The sequence below is a fragment of the Bubalus kerabau genome, chromosome 12 (genome assembly GCF_029407905.1).
Source record: "Bubalus kerabau isolate K-KA32 ecotype Philippines breed swamp buffalo chromosome 12, PCC_UOA_SB_1v2, whole genome shotgun sequence".
In the NCBI taxonomy this organism is placed as follows: domain Eukaryota; kingdom Metazoa; phylum Chordata; class Mammalia; order Artiodactyla; family Bovidae; genus Bubalus; species Bubalus kerabau.
In genome coordinates, this window is record NC_073635.1 from 25,232,002 (window position 1) to 25,246,381 (window position 14,380).

Here is a 14,380-nt window from a genome sequence, read left to right on the forward strand (position 1 = left end):
CATGATGTACTCTGCATATAAGTTAAATAAGCACAGTGACCATACACAGCCTTGACGTACTCCTTTCCCTATTTGGAACCAGTCTGTTGTTCCATGTCCAGTTCTAACTGTTGCTTCTTGACTTGCATACAGGTTTCTCAGGAGACAGGTCAGGTGGTCTGGTATTCCCATCTCTTTAAGAATTTTCCAGTTTGTTGTGATCCATACAATCAAAGGCTTTAGCTTAGTCAATAAAGCAGAAGTTGATGTCTTTCTGGAACTCTCTTGCTTTTTCAATTATCCAGCATCAAAAAATTGATGGCAATTTGATCTCTGGTTCCTCTGCCTTTTCTAAATCCAGCTTGAACATCTAGAAGTTCATGGTTCACATACTGCTGAAGCCTGGCTTGGAGAATTTTGAGTATAACTTTGCTTAATTGTGCAATTGTGTGGTAGTTTGAGCATTCTTTGGCATTGCCTTTCTTTGGGATTGGAATGAAAACCTACCTTTTCCAGTTCTGTGGCCACTGCTGAGTTTTCCAAATTTGCTGGCATATTGAGCACAAGACTTTCACAGCATCATCTTTTAGGATTTGAAATAGCTCAACTGGAATTCCATCATCTCCTCTAGATTTGTTCCTAGTGATGCTTCCTAAGACCCACTTGACTTCGCATTCCAGGATGTCTGGCTCTAGATTAGTGATCCCACCATCATGATTATCTGGTGTGATAATCAAAACCTTCTGAATCTATGCCCCGACCAGTAATGCTGAAGAAGCTGAAGTTGAATGGTTCTATGAAGACCTACAAGACCTTCTAGAACTAAAACTCAAAAAAGATGTCCTTTTCATTATAGAGGACTGGGATGTAAAAGTAGGAAGTCAAGAGATACCTGGAGTAACAGGCAAATTTGGCCTTGGAGTACAGAATGAAGCAGGGCAAAGGCCAATAGAGTTTTGCCAAGAGAACGCACTGGTCATAGCAAACACCCTCTTCCAGAAACACAAGACTCTACACATGGACATCACCAGATGGTCAATACCAAAATCAGATTGATTATAGTCTGCAGCCATAGATGGAGAAGCTCTATGCAGTCAACAAAAACAAGACTTGGAGTTTACTGTGGCTCAGATCATGAACTGAACCTTGTGCACACCAGGACCCAGGCGATAGGAGCAGTGACCCCACAAGAGACTGACCCAGATTTGCCCATGAGTGTCCAGGATTCTCCCGCGGAGGCCTGGGTCGGTGTGGCCTGCTGCAGGGTTGGGGGCACTGTGTGTGGCATGTGTGCATGGGACCTTTTGAAGGAGGTTGCCATTATCTTCATTATGACCACCATAGTTTGGCCTGAGGTCAAGTAACAGCCCTGCCCATCCATAGAAAACTGGATTACAGATTTACTGAACATGGCCCTGCCCATCAGAACAAGACTCAGTTTCCCCCTCAATCAGTCTCTCCCATCAGGAAGCTTCCATAAGCCTCTTATCCTTCTTAATCAGAGGTCAGACAGACTGACCACATCACATAAAACTGACCAATCTGATCACATGGACCAAAGCTTTGTCTAACTCAATGAAACTATGAACCATGTCATGTAGGGACACCCAAGGTGGATGGGTCATGGTGGAGAGTTCTGACAAAGTGTGGTCCACTGGAGAAGGGAATGGCAAATCAGTTCAGTATTCTTGCCTTGAGAACCCCATGAACAGTATGAAAAGGCAAAAAGATAGGACACTGAAGGATGAACTCTCGAGGATAGGTGCCCAATATGCTACTGGAGATCAGTGGAGAAATAACTCCAGAAAGAATGAAGGGATGGAACCAAAGCAAAAACACCACCCAGTTGTGGACGTGACTGGTGATGGAGGTAAGGTCCAATGCTATAAAGACCAATATTGAATAGGAACCTGGAATGTTAGGTCCACGAATCAAGGCAAATTGGAAGTGGTCAAACAGGAGATGGCAAGAGTGAACATCAACATTTTAGGAGTCAGCAAACTAAAATGGACTGGAATGGGTGAATTTAACTCAGATGACCATTATATCTATTACTGTGGGCAAGAATCCCTTAGAAGAAATGGAGTAGCCATCATAGTCAACGAAAGAGTCCAAAGTGCAGTACTTGGATGCAATCTCAAAAACGACAGAATGCTCTCTGTTCGTTTCCAAGGCAAACCATTCAAGACCACAATGAGACCACAGTTTCATACCCACGAGGCTGGTTATGCATGTGTGCTCAGTGGCGTCCAACTCTTTGCAACTGCATAGATTTCAGCCGGCCAGGCTCTTCTGTCCATGGGAATTTCCAGGCAATGCTGGAGTTGGTTGCTATTTCCTCCTCCAGGAACTTTCCTGACCCAGGGATCCAACAACCCAAGTCTCCTGCATCTTCTGCATTGGCAGGCAGAGTCTTTACCACTGAGCCACCTGGGAAGACCCAAGGATGGCTATCAAAAGCAAAACAAGACAAAACTGTTGGTGAGGATGTGGAGAAATTGAAACCGTCATACATTGCTATCAGTATGTAAAACATCTCTGCACTGTGGAAAACAGTTTATTGATTCTGCAAATATTTAAGCATGGAATTACCACATGACCCAGCAGTTCCATTCCTGGTTATTGACAAGGAGTGTTTCCTTGACTTTAGACAGGGTCCTCTAAACCCTCTCAGCCTCTACTTTAGTATTGGTCTTGTGAGACCTGCATCAACTAGTTGTCATAAGAATCCAGTCAGGTCAGTTTAGAGAGAACCCCTACCAGGATAACTTATCATCCTCAACCTGTTCTGCCTTCAATTAAGAAACCTGTTAAAATGGTTTGGCCAGAATTTAGCCCTTATATATGGTGTTTCATTTTAGGAAATTTCCACCTGCTGGCTATAGGGTCTCACTTGTTTATGATGTTTTTGTTTAACTGACTCCAGTTCTATATTAAGGTCTCTTTTCTCTATTGCAATAATTCCTAAGTAAAATCTGCTTTGTTTTTATTCACTGATTGAATTACTGTCAGATTCTGATTTTCTTTAACAGTATATAACCCAAAGCGTTGAAAACAGGGTTTAAACAAATACTTCCACACACATATTCATGCAGCACTATTCACAATAGCTCAAAGGTGTAAATAACCCAAATGTCCATCGCTGGATGGATGGGTAAATTGTGGTATATACATACAAATAAGATGGAGTATTAGCCATAAAAAATAATGAAATACTGATATTTGCTATAAGGTGGATGAACCTGGAAATCACCTTTATGTGAAAGCAGACAGCACAAAATGATCATATAAATCCATTTACGTGAAATACTCAGATTAGGTAAACCCTTAAGAAAAGGCAAAGTGATAGGATACTGAAAGAGGAACTCCCCAGGTCAGTAGGTGCCCAATATGCTACTGGAGATCAGTGGAGAAATAACTCCAGAAAGAATGAAGGGATGGAGCCAAAGCAAAAAAAATACCAAGTTGTGGATGTCACTGGTGATAGAAGCAAGGTCCGATGCGGTAAAGAGCAATACTGCATAGGAACCTGGAATGTCAGGTCCATGAATCAAGGCAAACTGGAAGTGGTCAAACAAGAGATGGCAAGAGTGAATGTCGACATTCTAGGAATCAGCGAACTGAAATGGACTGCAATGGGTGAATTTAACTCAGATGACCATTATATCTACTACTGCGGGCAGGAATCCCTCAGAAGAAATGGAGTAGCCATCATGGTCAACAAGAGAGTCTGAAATGCAGTACTTGGATGCAATCTCAAAAACAACAGAATGATCTCTGTTCGTTTCCAAGGCAAATCATTCAATATCACAGTAATCCAAGTCTATGCCCCAACCAGTAATGCTGAAGAAGCTGAAGTTGAACGGTTCTATGAAGACCTACAAGACCTTTTAGAACACCCAAAAAAGATGTCCTTTTCATTATAGGGGACTGGAATGCAAAAGTAGAAAGTCAAGAAACACCTGGAGTAACAGGCAAATTTGGCCTTAGAATACGGAATGAAGCAGGGCAAAGACTAATAGAGTTTTGCAAAGAAAATGCACTGGTCATAGAAAACACCCTCTTCCAACAACACAAGAGAAGACTCTACACATGGACATCACCAGATGGTCAACACCAAAATCAGATTGATTATATTCTTTGCAGCCAAAGATGGAGAAGCTCTATACAGTCAACAAAAACAAGACCAGGAGCTGACTGTGGCTCAGATCCTGAACTCCTTATTGCCAAATTCAGACTTAAATTGAAGAAAGTAGGGAAAACCACTAGACCATTCAGGTATGACCTAAATCAAATCCCTTATGATTACACAGTGGAAGTTAGAAATAGATTTAAGGGCCTAGATCTGATAGATAGAGTGCCTGATGAACTAGGGACAGAGGTTCGTGACATTGTACAGGAGACAGGGATCAAGACCATTCCCATGGAAAAGAAATGCAAAAAAGCAAAATGGCTGTCTGGGGAGGCCTTACAAATAGCTGTGAAAAGAAGAGAAGCAAAAAGCTGCACTCAAGATGTCAGCAAATTTGGAAAACTCAGCAGTGGCCACAGAACTGGGAAAGGTCAGTTTTCACTCCAATCCCAAAGAAAGGCAATGCCAAAGAATGCTCAAACCACGGCACAATTGCACTCGTCTCACACACAAGTAAAATAATGCTCAAAATTCTCCAAACCAGGCTTCAGCAATACGTGAACTGTGAACTTCCAGATGTTCAAGCTGGTTTTAGAAAAGGCAGAGGAACCAGAGATCAAATTGCCAACATCCGCTGGATCATCATAAAAGTAAGAGAGTTCCAGAAAAACATCTATTTCTGCTTTATTGACTATGCCAAAGCCTTTGACTGTGTGGATCACAACAAACTGTGGAAAGTTCTTAAAGAGATGGGAATACCAGACCACCTGACCTGCCTCCTGAGAAATCTATATGCAGGTCAAGAAGCAACAGTTAGAACTGGACATGGAACAACAGACTGGTTCCAAATAGGAAAAGGAGTACGTCAAGGCTGTATATTGTCACCCTGCTTATTTAACGTCTATGCAGAGTACATCATGAGAAACGCTGGGCTGGAAGAAGCACAAGCTGGAATCAAGATTGCCGGCAGAAATATCAATAACCTCAGATATGCAGATGACACCACCCTTATGGCAGAAAGTGAAGAGGAACCAAAAAGCCTCTTGATGAGAGTGAAAGAGGAGAGTGAAAAAGTCGGCTTAAAGCTCAACATTCAGAAAACAAACATCATGGCATCTGGTCCATCACTTCATGGGAAATAGATGGGGAAACAGTGGAAACAGTGTCAGACTTTATTTTTGGGGGCTCCAAAATCACTGCAGATGGTGACTGCAGCCATGAAATTAAAAGACGCTTACTCCTTGGAAGAAAAAAGTTGTGACCAACCTAGATAGCATATTCAAAAGCAGAGACATTGCTTTGCCAACAAAGGTTCGTCTAGTCAAGGCTATGGTTTTTCCTGTGGTCATGTATGGAAGTGAGAGTTGGACTGTGAAGAAAGCTGAGCACCGAAGAATTGATGCTTTTGAACTCTGGTGTTGGAGAAGACTCTTGAGAGTCCCTTGGACTGCAAGGAGATCCAACCAGTCCATTCTAAAGGAGCTCAGCCCTGGGATTTCTTTGGAAAGAATGATGCTAAAGCTGAAACTCCAGTACTTTGGCCACCTCATGCGAAGAGTTGACTCACTGGAAAAGACTCTGATGCTGGGAGGGATTGGGGGCAGGAGGAGAAGGGGACGACAGAGGATGAGATGGCTGGATGGCATCACTGACTTGATGGACGTGAGTCTGAGTGAACTCCGGGAGTTGGTGATGGACAGGGAGGCCTGGCGTGCTGCGATTCATGGGGCCTCAAAGAGTCGGACACGACTGAGCGCCTTCACTTTCTTTCTTTCACTTTCTTTCTTTCGAGTCTGAAAGCTCCTAGGTTCCAGGAGCAAGAAGAATAGAATGTAATTATTAACAGGAGTGAAGAAAATGGCTTGCAACTAGACATTGTTAGTGGTTTCACAACATTGCGATTATACTACATGCACCGAATTGTGTAAAGATGTTTCATTTTACGTTTTTTGAGTTTCACGTCAATATTTTTTTTTAAAGTTTATAACCCAACAGCTGAAGTTGTTCAAAAGTGCAGAATTACAATCAAGACACTGCAATATGCGCTGATTATTCCGCGTCTGAAGGTTTAGAACTCTTCAGTGAGGTGTTTTTTTAACATTGCATTCATTGGCACTTGACTGGTACACCATCATAGACTGCAAGGCCGGCACCAGTATAGGCAGGAATGGTGTGGTTCCCTAGCATGAGGATGGACAGAGCAACAAGGAAAGTTCGTTACAAGCTTCTTTCACTGTAGTACTTCAACCGGGCTTCCCACCTCACAAATAGGCACGGGCTACCTCGCCTTTTACGGACCTGGACGCCGCGTCGGCGAAGGCGCTCGTGGACCTCGCCCCGTCACCAGGCTCGAGTCACTACGAGGTTCGCGGGGGCGGACCCAGGCGGGAGCATCCCGGCGTCGAGCCCGCTGGCCGCGGCCCAGTCTTCCCACCTCCACCACTTCCGCCCGCGGCCAGCCGCCCGCACCGCCCAGCGCGCCAATCGGAAGTGTGGGCGCCGGAACAGGCGGTCGGCGGGGCTGCGGCGCCGCGCGGGCCAGAGCGGGGGCGGGGCGTGCGGGGACAGCGCGCAGCAGCCAGCGCGGGGCCGAGGTCTGTGCGTCGCGTTCTGGCCGAGCGGAGGGCGAGGTCAAGAGTTGGCCGTCTGCACAGGTGGGCCGCGGCGGGAGGGCAGGGGCGCGCCCGCGGCGGGCCGGGTAGGCGCGCGAGACTCGGGGCGGGGTCAGAGGGGAACGAACGGCTTCCCGAGTGGCTTTTCGCCGCTTCCGGGGCCCGGCGCCCGCGCGAGGAAGACGGTGTTTTTGGAGACGCGGCGGGCCGGGCCGGGCCGGGCCGAGCCGAGCCGAGCCAGCATCCCCGTCGGCGGTTGCCTTCGTCTCCTCTCGCGTTTTTCATTTTAGTGTTGACGTTTGGTTTGCAGTTACAGGTATTTCCAGAAATAAGCTAGAATTTCGCGTAGCGCTTTTTGTGGGGAGGGTGGCGGGGCGGGGGCGGGGTTTTTGGTGTCCATATTGAATAAGGCTGTCAGCTGGGCCGTGGAATTGGGGCGTTTTTCAGGTAAAGTCTAAGTTGTTAACAAAGCTCGAGCAATTGCAGGAGACTCACGTCCATTAGGGAAGTCAGTGGGATTGATGGCGGTATTTAGAATTGAATTGATGACCGATCCTCGCCGTGGTTCCTGGGAGTTAAGAAATAAACTTGGCGAATAGCCACCCCTGGAAGCCATCTCCGATAACCACCACCGGAGAGGGGCTGCGCTTATCGTAAAGAGTCTCTGTTAGGACGCGGGATAGAAAGTGATGAGCGCGGTTTTCCGAGTTAGATTGAGTACAGTGAAAAAGGGTTGATAACCATGATGTAAAAATAGATCAAAATTAAGACAAAGTATTAACTTGGGCAGAATCAAGTCCTTATTTTAAATGCTTTTAAAAATTCAAAAACGAGTGCTGGGTTGAGTGGTCTGAAGGTTGTTAAGATTTAATAATAAAAATCTGAAGATTAAAAAGAGTCTGAGTTCCGGTCTAGTTGTGTGATCCTGAGAAAATCACTAGTTCTGAGAGCCTTATTCTGTAAAATGGCTACGATGATAATTACAGTGGTATTCTCACCGTTCTAGTGTTACGGTCAGAATGTTTGGATTTGTAAGTGGTTATGGGGTTTTGTAGTACTTAAATATTTAAAGTCACTAAGCCCCCCTGTTCTCCATCCCCCACAGTTTAGTGACAAGAGATCTGATTTTTAAAGTCATCACATTTTGCCTATACCTAGTGTATCTTCATCTTTAGATTCAGTGGTCAGAAAATTTCACCTTAAGTTCGTGTTAAATCTCGCATGAACTTTTGTAGAATAGGATTAACGTCTTATTCATTTGTGAAATGCTTATTCCTGGAACCGGTACGGTGCTTGTCATTTTTGGTGGGTTTGTGACTTTTTTTCCTGTCTTCTACTTTCTTCATTTTCAAGGGCGACCTGGCAAAACTTCAGCTTTGGGTTCACCGAAAACAAACCAAAACAATTTTACATGGAAAATACTGTTTTCTGTTGCTTAAAGGTGTGCTCAGTTGTGTATAGACACACGGGGTGATTACAAGGAGTTAGGTAAAGAATTAGATTACGAGTAAGCTTGATTTAGCATCACTTTGAGAGCAAACATAGCATCTCTGTGAGAGGCAAAGACCTAGCAGTAGACTTCAACATTGGCAGCACTTTTGAATTGCTTAGGGAGAGTCAAAAATGCTGACCCCTGGGCCCTAATCCAGACCAATTAATGAGAATTTCTGGAGGAGCATGGGTATCCCACCTGTTAAAAGTTTCCAGGGTTACTGTGTTGTGCAGCCAGGATGAGAGTTTGTGTATTAGAGGAATGAGGTTCTTCTAGAGTGTGTCTTGTTTGCTTGGAGGGGACAAGCTGGAAGGACTGGAGCTACATTGGACAGTGTAGCCTGGGGCATTTGGAGAATGTCAAAGAGGACTTTTATCTGCAGGTGTGATGAAATGTTTTGATTTGTAAAATGGACTGTGCAGTGACCAAGGCCAAAGGGCAGGCTGTTAAAATCCTGAGTAACAGAGCAGTGACTGTGAAGATAGAAGAAATTAAACAAACGTTCTCTCCTGGATGTTAAATATTTTTAAGAAATTGAGTAATGATTTTAACTTGCAAACTTTTTTTTGCTCTACCTAGTTAAAACTGTATTTTTCAGAAGGAGTAAATAGACTGTCAATGTGTGAATTTGTGACTGGTTATTTTTTTCAAATAGTTTTCCTTGTTAATTACTAAGCAATCTCATATATGTTGATTTATGTTAATTTAGGGGTTTTGTCAATTTTGTTTTTCAGTACTCTTAAAATTGATTTCTAAAGATATGGTTTTCATCCAGCTTCATCAACACACATAAATTTTCTCCTTTTTGGACTCCTGTTTTATATCACAATGGTGAGCTACAAATCAGTATGTTAATATTCTTAGACTATTCTCTTCCCTCAAAAAATATCAATATGAAACAAATATTCTTGATAGCTACCCTAGTTACTCTAACTGGGAAATTACTTAGCAATTGCATGCAAAATCTTAAAATATGAAGCTCATTTCTCAATTCAGTATTATAATCATATCCAGGTTACACAGATAATCTATCTGTCCTTATTTTTGTGAAGTAGTAAAAAAAAAAAATTTCTTCCATAGAATTTTCCAGGCAAGAATAATGCAGTGGGTAGTCATTCCCTTTTCCAGGGGATCTTACCAACCCACAGATCGAATCCTGGTCTGCATTGCAGGCAGATTCTGTACCATCTGAGCCACCAGGGAAGTCCTCTATTTACTTTACCATAGTCCAAATCACTGGCAAGAACCTTGGGTATAAGTATAAATAGTTTGGGGGGTACAGGTTTCTCATGTTTTGAAGTTCTTGTTAGTACAGATTTTTTTAAAAAATTAACAAGAAATATAACCTGCTTACTGCAATTAACATTTAAGCAGCATTAGAATTAGCTTTCTAATGGCACATTTCTGCTTACTACTTACAGTCACTCTAAACATACTTAGGGCTGGGCATTTAACTTTAGACATTAAAAAATTAAAAACAGAAGAAAAAGATCACTTGCTAATGTTATAAACAGCATTTGAAAGAGTCGGACACAACTGAGCGACTTCACTTTCACTTTTCACTTTCATGCATTGGAGAAGGAAATGGCAACCCACTCCAGTGTTCTTGCCTGGAGAATCCCAGGGGCGGAGGAGCCTGGTGGGCTGCCGTCATAGGGTCGCACAGAGTTGGACACGACTGAGGTGACTTAGCAGCAGCAGCAGCATTTACATATGCAGGTATATCTCACTAGACCCTTTACAGTTTTAATATCAGAAGATTAAATATTTGAGAAAAGTGGCTGTTTGAAATGGTCTTGGAGTATACATTTGATGGTGTTTTATAATTTTTTGATAAGTTATAAACTTACTCTATAAGGTTTTATGGCCAAAATAAAAGAACCTTGTGTTTTTGTCAAGAGTATATATTGGAAAATAGTTTATGCTCAAGAATCTAATTTTGAGTCCCTGGGGAACAGGTTCACTGAATTCTGCCCATGCGATTTTTAAAATAAATTGATATAAATTTAACAACCTTTTGAAGTATGGCATATTTCAGACTTTCTTTTACCTACTCCATTTAGATGCTTGATAATGTACAGGTTCTATTGCTCTTCTAAAAGGCTGGCTGTTTTTGTAATATTAATTCTCCATCCTTATAACTAGGATGACAGGGTCACTTCAACCTTCATGATTTCTGAACCTGGCAATATATATTCTTACTCCTGCCCTCTTGGGATTTTGATGGGTACCGGAGAAGGCAATGGCACCCCACTCCAGTACTCTTGCCTGGAAAATCCCATGGATGGAGGAGCTTGGTAGGCTGCAGTCCATGGGGTCTCTAGCAGTCGGACATGACTAAGCGACTTCACTTTGACTTTTCACTTTCACGCATTGGAGAAGGAAATGGCAACCCACTCCAGTGTTCTTGCCTGGAGAATCCCAGGGACAGGGGGAGCCTGGTGGGCTGCCATCTATGGGATCGCACAGAGTTGGACATGACTGAAGTGACTTAGCAGTAGCAGGAGTTTTTACTCCATGGAACTTGGTAGATTGAATTGTTGGAGAGTCCAAAATAACAGAAATATATAGGTTCTCAAAAAATGAAAATTCTTTGCCTTCAGTGAAATTAAAAGTGATTGTCATTGTGAATGAAAAATGGTATATCTCTGTGTGATACTCAAACCACAAAACTAGAAAGAAATTATTGGTGGTATATTGGCTTAAATTTTTTTTAATCTAGTATTTTTTATTCTTGGATATCATTACAAAAGAATACTATACAAATAAAGAAGATGAGTTTACCCTTCTTATTAATCTCTCTTGCCCTATAGACAGGTCTCTGAGAAATCAAAGAAGGATGGGGATCTACTAGTAGATCTCAAACTACATGTAATAATAATACTGTATTTTCATCATTTCTAAGGTGCATCTGCTTTTGCTTTTACATTTTAATTACTGAATTGATAATGTATCTCTGATACAGTCAGTGACATCTTAAACTTATTATTGGCAGCATACTCTTCTCCCTAATGTTAAATAATAATTCAGGCATGTAACTGATGGTATCTTAAATTCATTAGGGCTTCCCTTGTGGCTCACACGGTAAAAAAAAAAAAAAGCGTCTGCCTACAATGCGGGAGACACGGGTTCGATCCCTGGGTCCGGAAGTTCCCCTGGAGAAGGAAATGACAACCCACTCCAGTATACTTGCCTGGAAAATCCCATGGACGGAGGAGCCCGGTAGGCTACAGTCCATGGGGTCGCAAAGAGTTGGACATTCATTTTAAATTCATTAAAAATTGGTAAAGGTAGCCATCATTTATTCTGTTTCTATTAGGCACTGGCCTAGTTTCTGTTCATAATGTTAAGAATGTCTAAGTTGATATTAGGCACCAACATAATAGCCCCCTCAGTTTTTAGGATTCCTAGCAGCTTAAGGGATTTCAGTTTTTGCTTCACTTTAATTGCATACCTGATGGCCAGTATATTTTCCTAAATGATGCTCTTAAAATGCTGATGTTTATAAAATGGTAATAGTTACCATATCGAATTTTCAGCCCTATATCAGCTGTACAAGCATGACCAGAGAAAATCATTGTAACATTTCTTAACTAATTTGTGGTCAGAATCAGGTATCTGAGATGACCATATTTTTTCCTGTAATATGTTTTGAGCATGCAGTAGGGTGGGTGGAGGAGAGAAAGAAAGGAAAATGTTAGACCTATTTTAAAAAATAAAACACATTTAAACACTTAATTAGAAAATGTTATATGTATATTAAGTTATTTTTGTGTGAAAATAACTAATATAATAAAATACACCATTTACTTTTTACAGCAACAAGCTTTAGAACTAGCTTTGGATCGTGCAGAGGTGAGGCATGACTAAGTTACATATTGAAATAGTGTTGTCTTTAATTGACAAAACTCAGTTTTAAGAGATTTTCGTATGTGACTGTCCAGGGCATACATTAATATTAGGATGAGTATACTGTCTGTAAATATATATATATAAGAATACCAGATGATGTTTGAATCATCTGTTACTTGGAATGCTCAGATAGTAATGCTGTGGAGTAAAAACTGAACAGTATTGTGAGTTAAATATTTGAACAAGGACATAGAGTTTCTGAAAGTCTGTTTTCTGTTTTAACAAATTTTCTATTTGCTTAATTAAAGGGGAAGTAGCTCAAATATATAGAGTCTTTGTAATTGGGTATGCTATATATATTCTGAACAACTATAAAACATTGAAAATACTATTGACTGAAATCACGGTGAAATGGTATGATTTTGCTTATAAGATGCAAGTGAATATTGAGCTAAATTTTACTGCAGTTTGAATTTCGCTTGTTTATTACATATATTTAGAAGTTTAGTAGGTTTCCCTAAAAGGTATGATTTAATATGCATGCAAGACTCGAATGACTGAATAGTCTTTAGCCTTACACATGATTTAAATATACTTAATGCAGTTGTTCATGCACTAAGCAAAAGGCCAGCTGTTTTCTTAAACTTTTCTTTTTTAGTATGTCATTGAAAGTGCCCGGCAGAGACCTCCTAAAAGGAAATACCTATCTAGTGGAAGGTATGAATACTTAATTGATGGTATCTTAGATATGCTGAAATGTGATGATAGCCACCATTTATTTCTTACTAGACACTGAGCTAGAAATGTTGTATCATGGGTACTTTGCATATACAGTTGACCCGTAAACAGTGTGGGTTTGAACTGTGCAGGTCCATTTATTTGCAGATGTTTTACAGTAAACACTACTGTACTTCATGGTAGAATCTGTGGATGCAGAGGAACCACAGATACAGAGGGCCAGCTATAAGTTACCTGAGGATTAACCTCCATGTTGTGCAGGGGTCAACTGTATTAGTAATTTCTAAATTGATGTTAGCTGCCATGTCCAGCCTCTTTTCACCACCCAGTTTTTGGGAAATTGTGGGCGAAATGACAGGAAAATTCAAAGTGTTTATTTTATGATTATTATATTCACGGTACTTTGTGTGTTGTCTTTATTTTATTTTAGAAAATCTATATTTCAAAAACTTTATGACTTATATATTGAAGAATGTGAAAAAGAGCCTGAGGTTAAGGTAAGTATAATTTTTTTATATTATTATGGCTTTTGAAATGTAGTGGAAGAAGGGAAGTTTGAAAGAATTAGATTTGAAGCAGGTAACGGTTTGTATTTTTGTTAGTGAACAAATATAGTACTTTCTAACCAGACTGCCTGGTTCTGCAGCTAAACCAGAGCTCTGGCTAATCTGATACCAGGCAGATAGCCTACTTGGGTAGGAGAGGTGAGCAAACTCAACATGTTTGCTGAGTAGCAGACTGTCTCATTGGGAAGTTAGAAGAAGCAAAACCACCATGTATATTGTCTTTTGCTTCTTTTTCTTCCTGAGAAGTTATTTGTAGACCAAAGATCAGGAGAAAAGTAACCTATCTCCTCATGGTAATTTGCACTGGAAAGTTAAAACTATTGCAGGACATGTAGGAAATTTAGATAGACAATAATAAAAGGTGAATTTGGTCACAAAAATTAGTTCATGGCCAAATTAAATTTATTTTTATTGAGCATGAACATATGGGCAGTAGAAATATAATAGAAATTGATTTCTTGATATTTTTTGGACCCTTGGGTTATAAGGGCCTTAAAGGCTCTAGTGAGCTTCTGTTGTGTGTCTTTAATTTAAAAATGAATACCTCTTAGGCAAAAAATTAGTGGAATTCTAATAGTATCTGTTTTAAAATATTTAGGAAAAACTTGATTGTGAAACCACGAGTTTTATGGCATGTTTTCCATACATTTTATTGGGGAATAATTGACCTACAATAATTTGTGTATGTTTGAAGTATGTAACACATTTTGTAAGTTTTGACATGCATTGTTTTAAAAAATATTGAGTAAATTTGAAGATCTAATTGGCTTTATTAAACGACTCAAGAATTGGACAGCATCTCATCAGACAGAGATACTCTGAGGAGTTACACAACATGGAAGAGGTATATTGTTAAGGAGGGCAGGACAAGGAAAGAAAGTCATTAGCAAGGAAAAGCTGAGTTCACTGGAGGAAAGTAAAACTTGAGGAGATGCTGGCTTTTTGTTGGCTAAGCTACAGGTGTTTTCCATTGGCTGGGCTGCAGTCCTTTCCCACTCACTGAGCTTGT

At 41.0% G+C, this 14,380-nt stretch overlaps 1 protein-coding gene and 1 long non-coding RNA gene across 11 annotated transcripts in view; one reads left to right on the forward strand and one right to left on the reverse strand.

Annotated features, from left to right (window-relative positions):
• Positions 1–5,707: 5,707 nt before the first annotated feature.
• On the reverse strand, positions 5,708–6,757 carry LOC129624426 (uncharacterized). The gene is made up of 2 exons (XR_008700947.1): positions 6,410–6,757; positions 5,708–5,914 (listed from the first exon to the last, which is right to left on the reverse strand). It is a non-coding gene; the product is annotated as an uncharacterized LOC129624426 (long non-coding RNA).
• SUPT20H (SPT20 homolog, SAGA complex component) overlaps positions 6,451–14,380 on the forward strand; it is a 40,323-nt gene continuing 32,393 nt past the window's right edge. For 6 of the 10 annotated variants that reach the window (XM_055542322.1, XM_055542327.1, XM_055542329.1 and 3 more), the window contains exons 1-5: positions 6,863–7,039; positions 8,950–9,046; positions 12,035–12,070; positions 12,726–12,784; positions 13,236–13,302. In XM_055542322.1, the coding sequence (XP_055398297.1) occupies positions 9,044–9,046; positions 12,035–12,070; positions 12,726–12,784; positions 13,236–13,302 (165 nt within the window). In that variant the 5' untranslated portion in view covers positions 6,863–7,039; positions 8,950–9,043. Of the gene's footprint in view, positions 6,476–6,629; positions 6,766–6,861; positions 7,040–8,949; positions 9,047–12,034; positions 12,071–12,725; positions 12,785–13,235; positions 13,303–14,380 lie in introns of those variants that run through there. The other 4 variants (XM_055542324.1, XM_055542323.1, XM_055542326.1 and 1 more) reach the window with 4 other exon arrangements.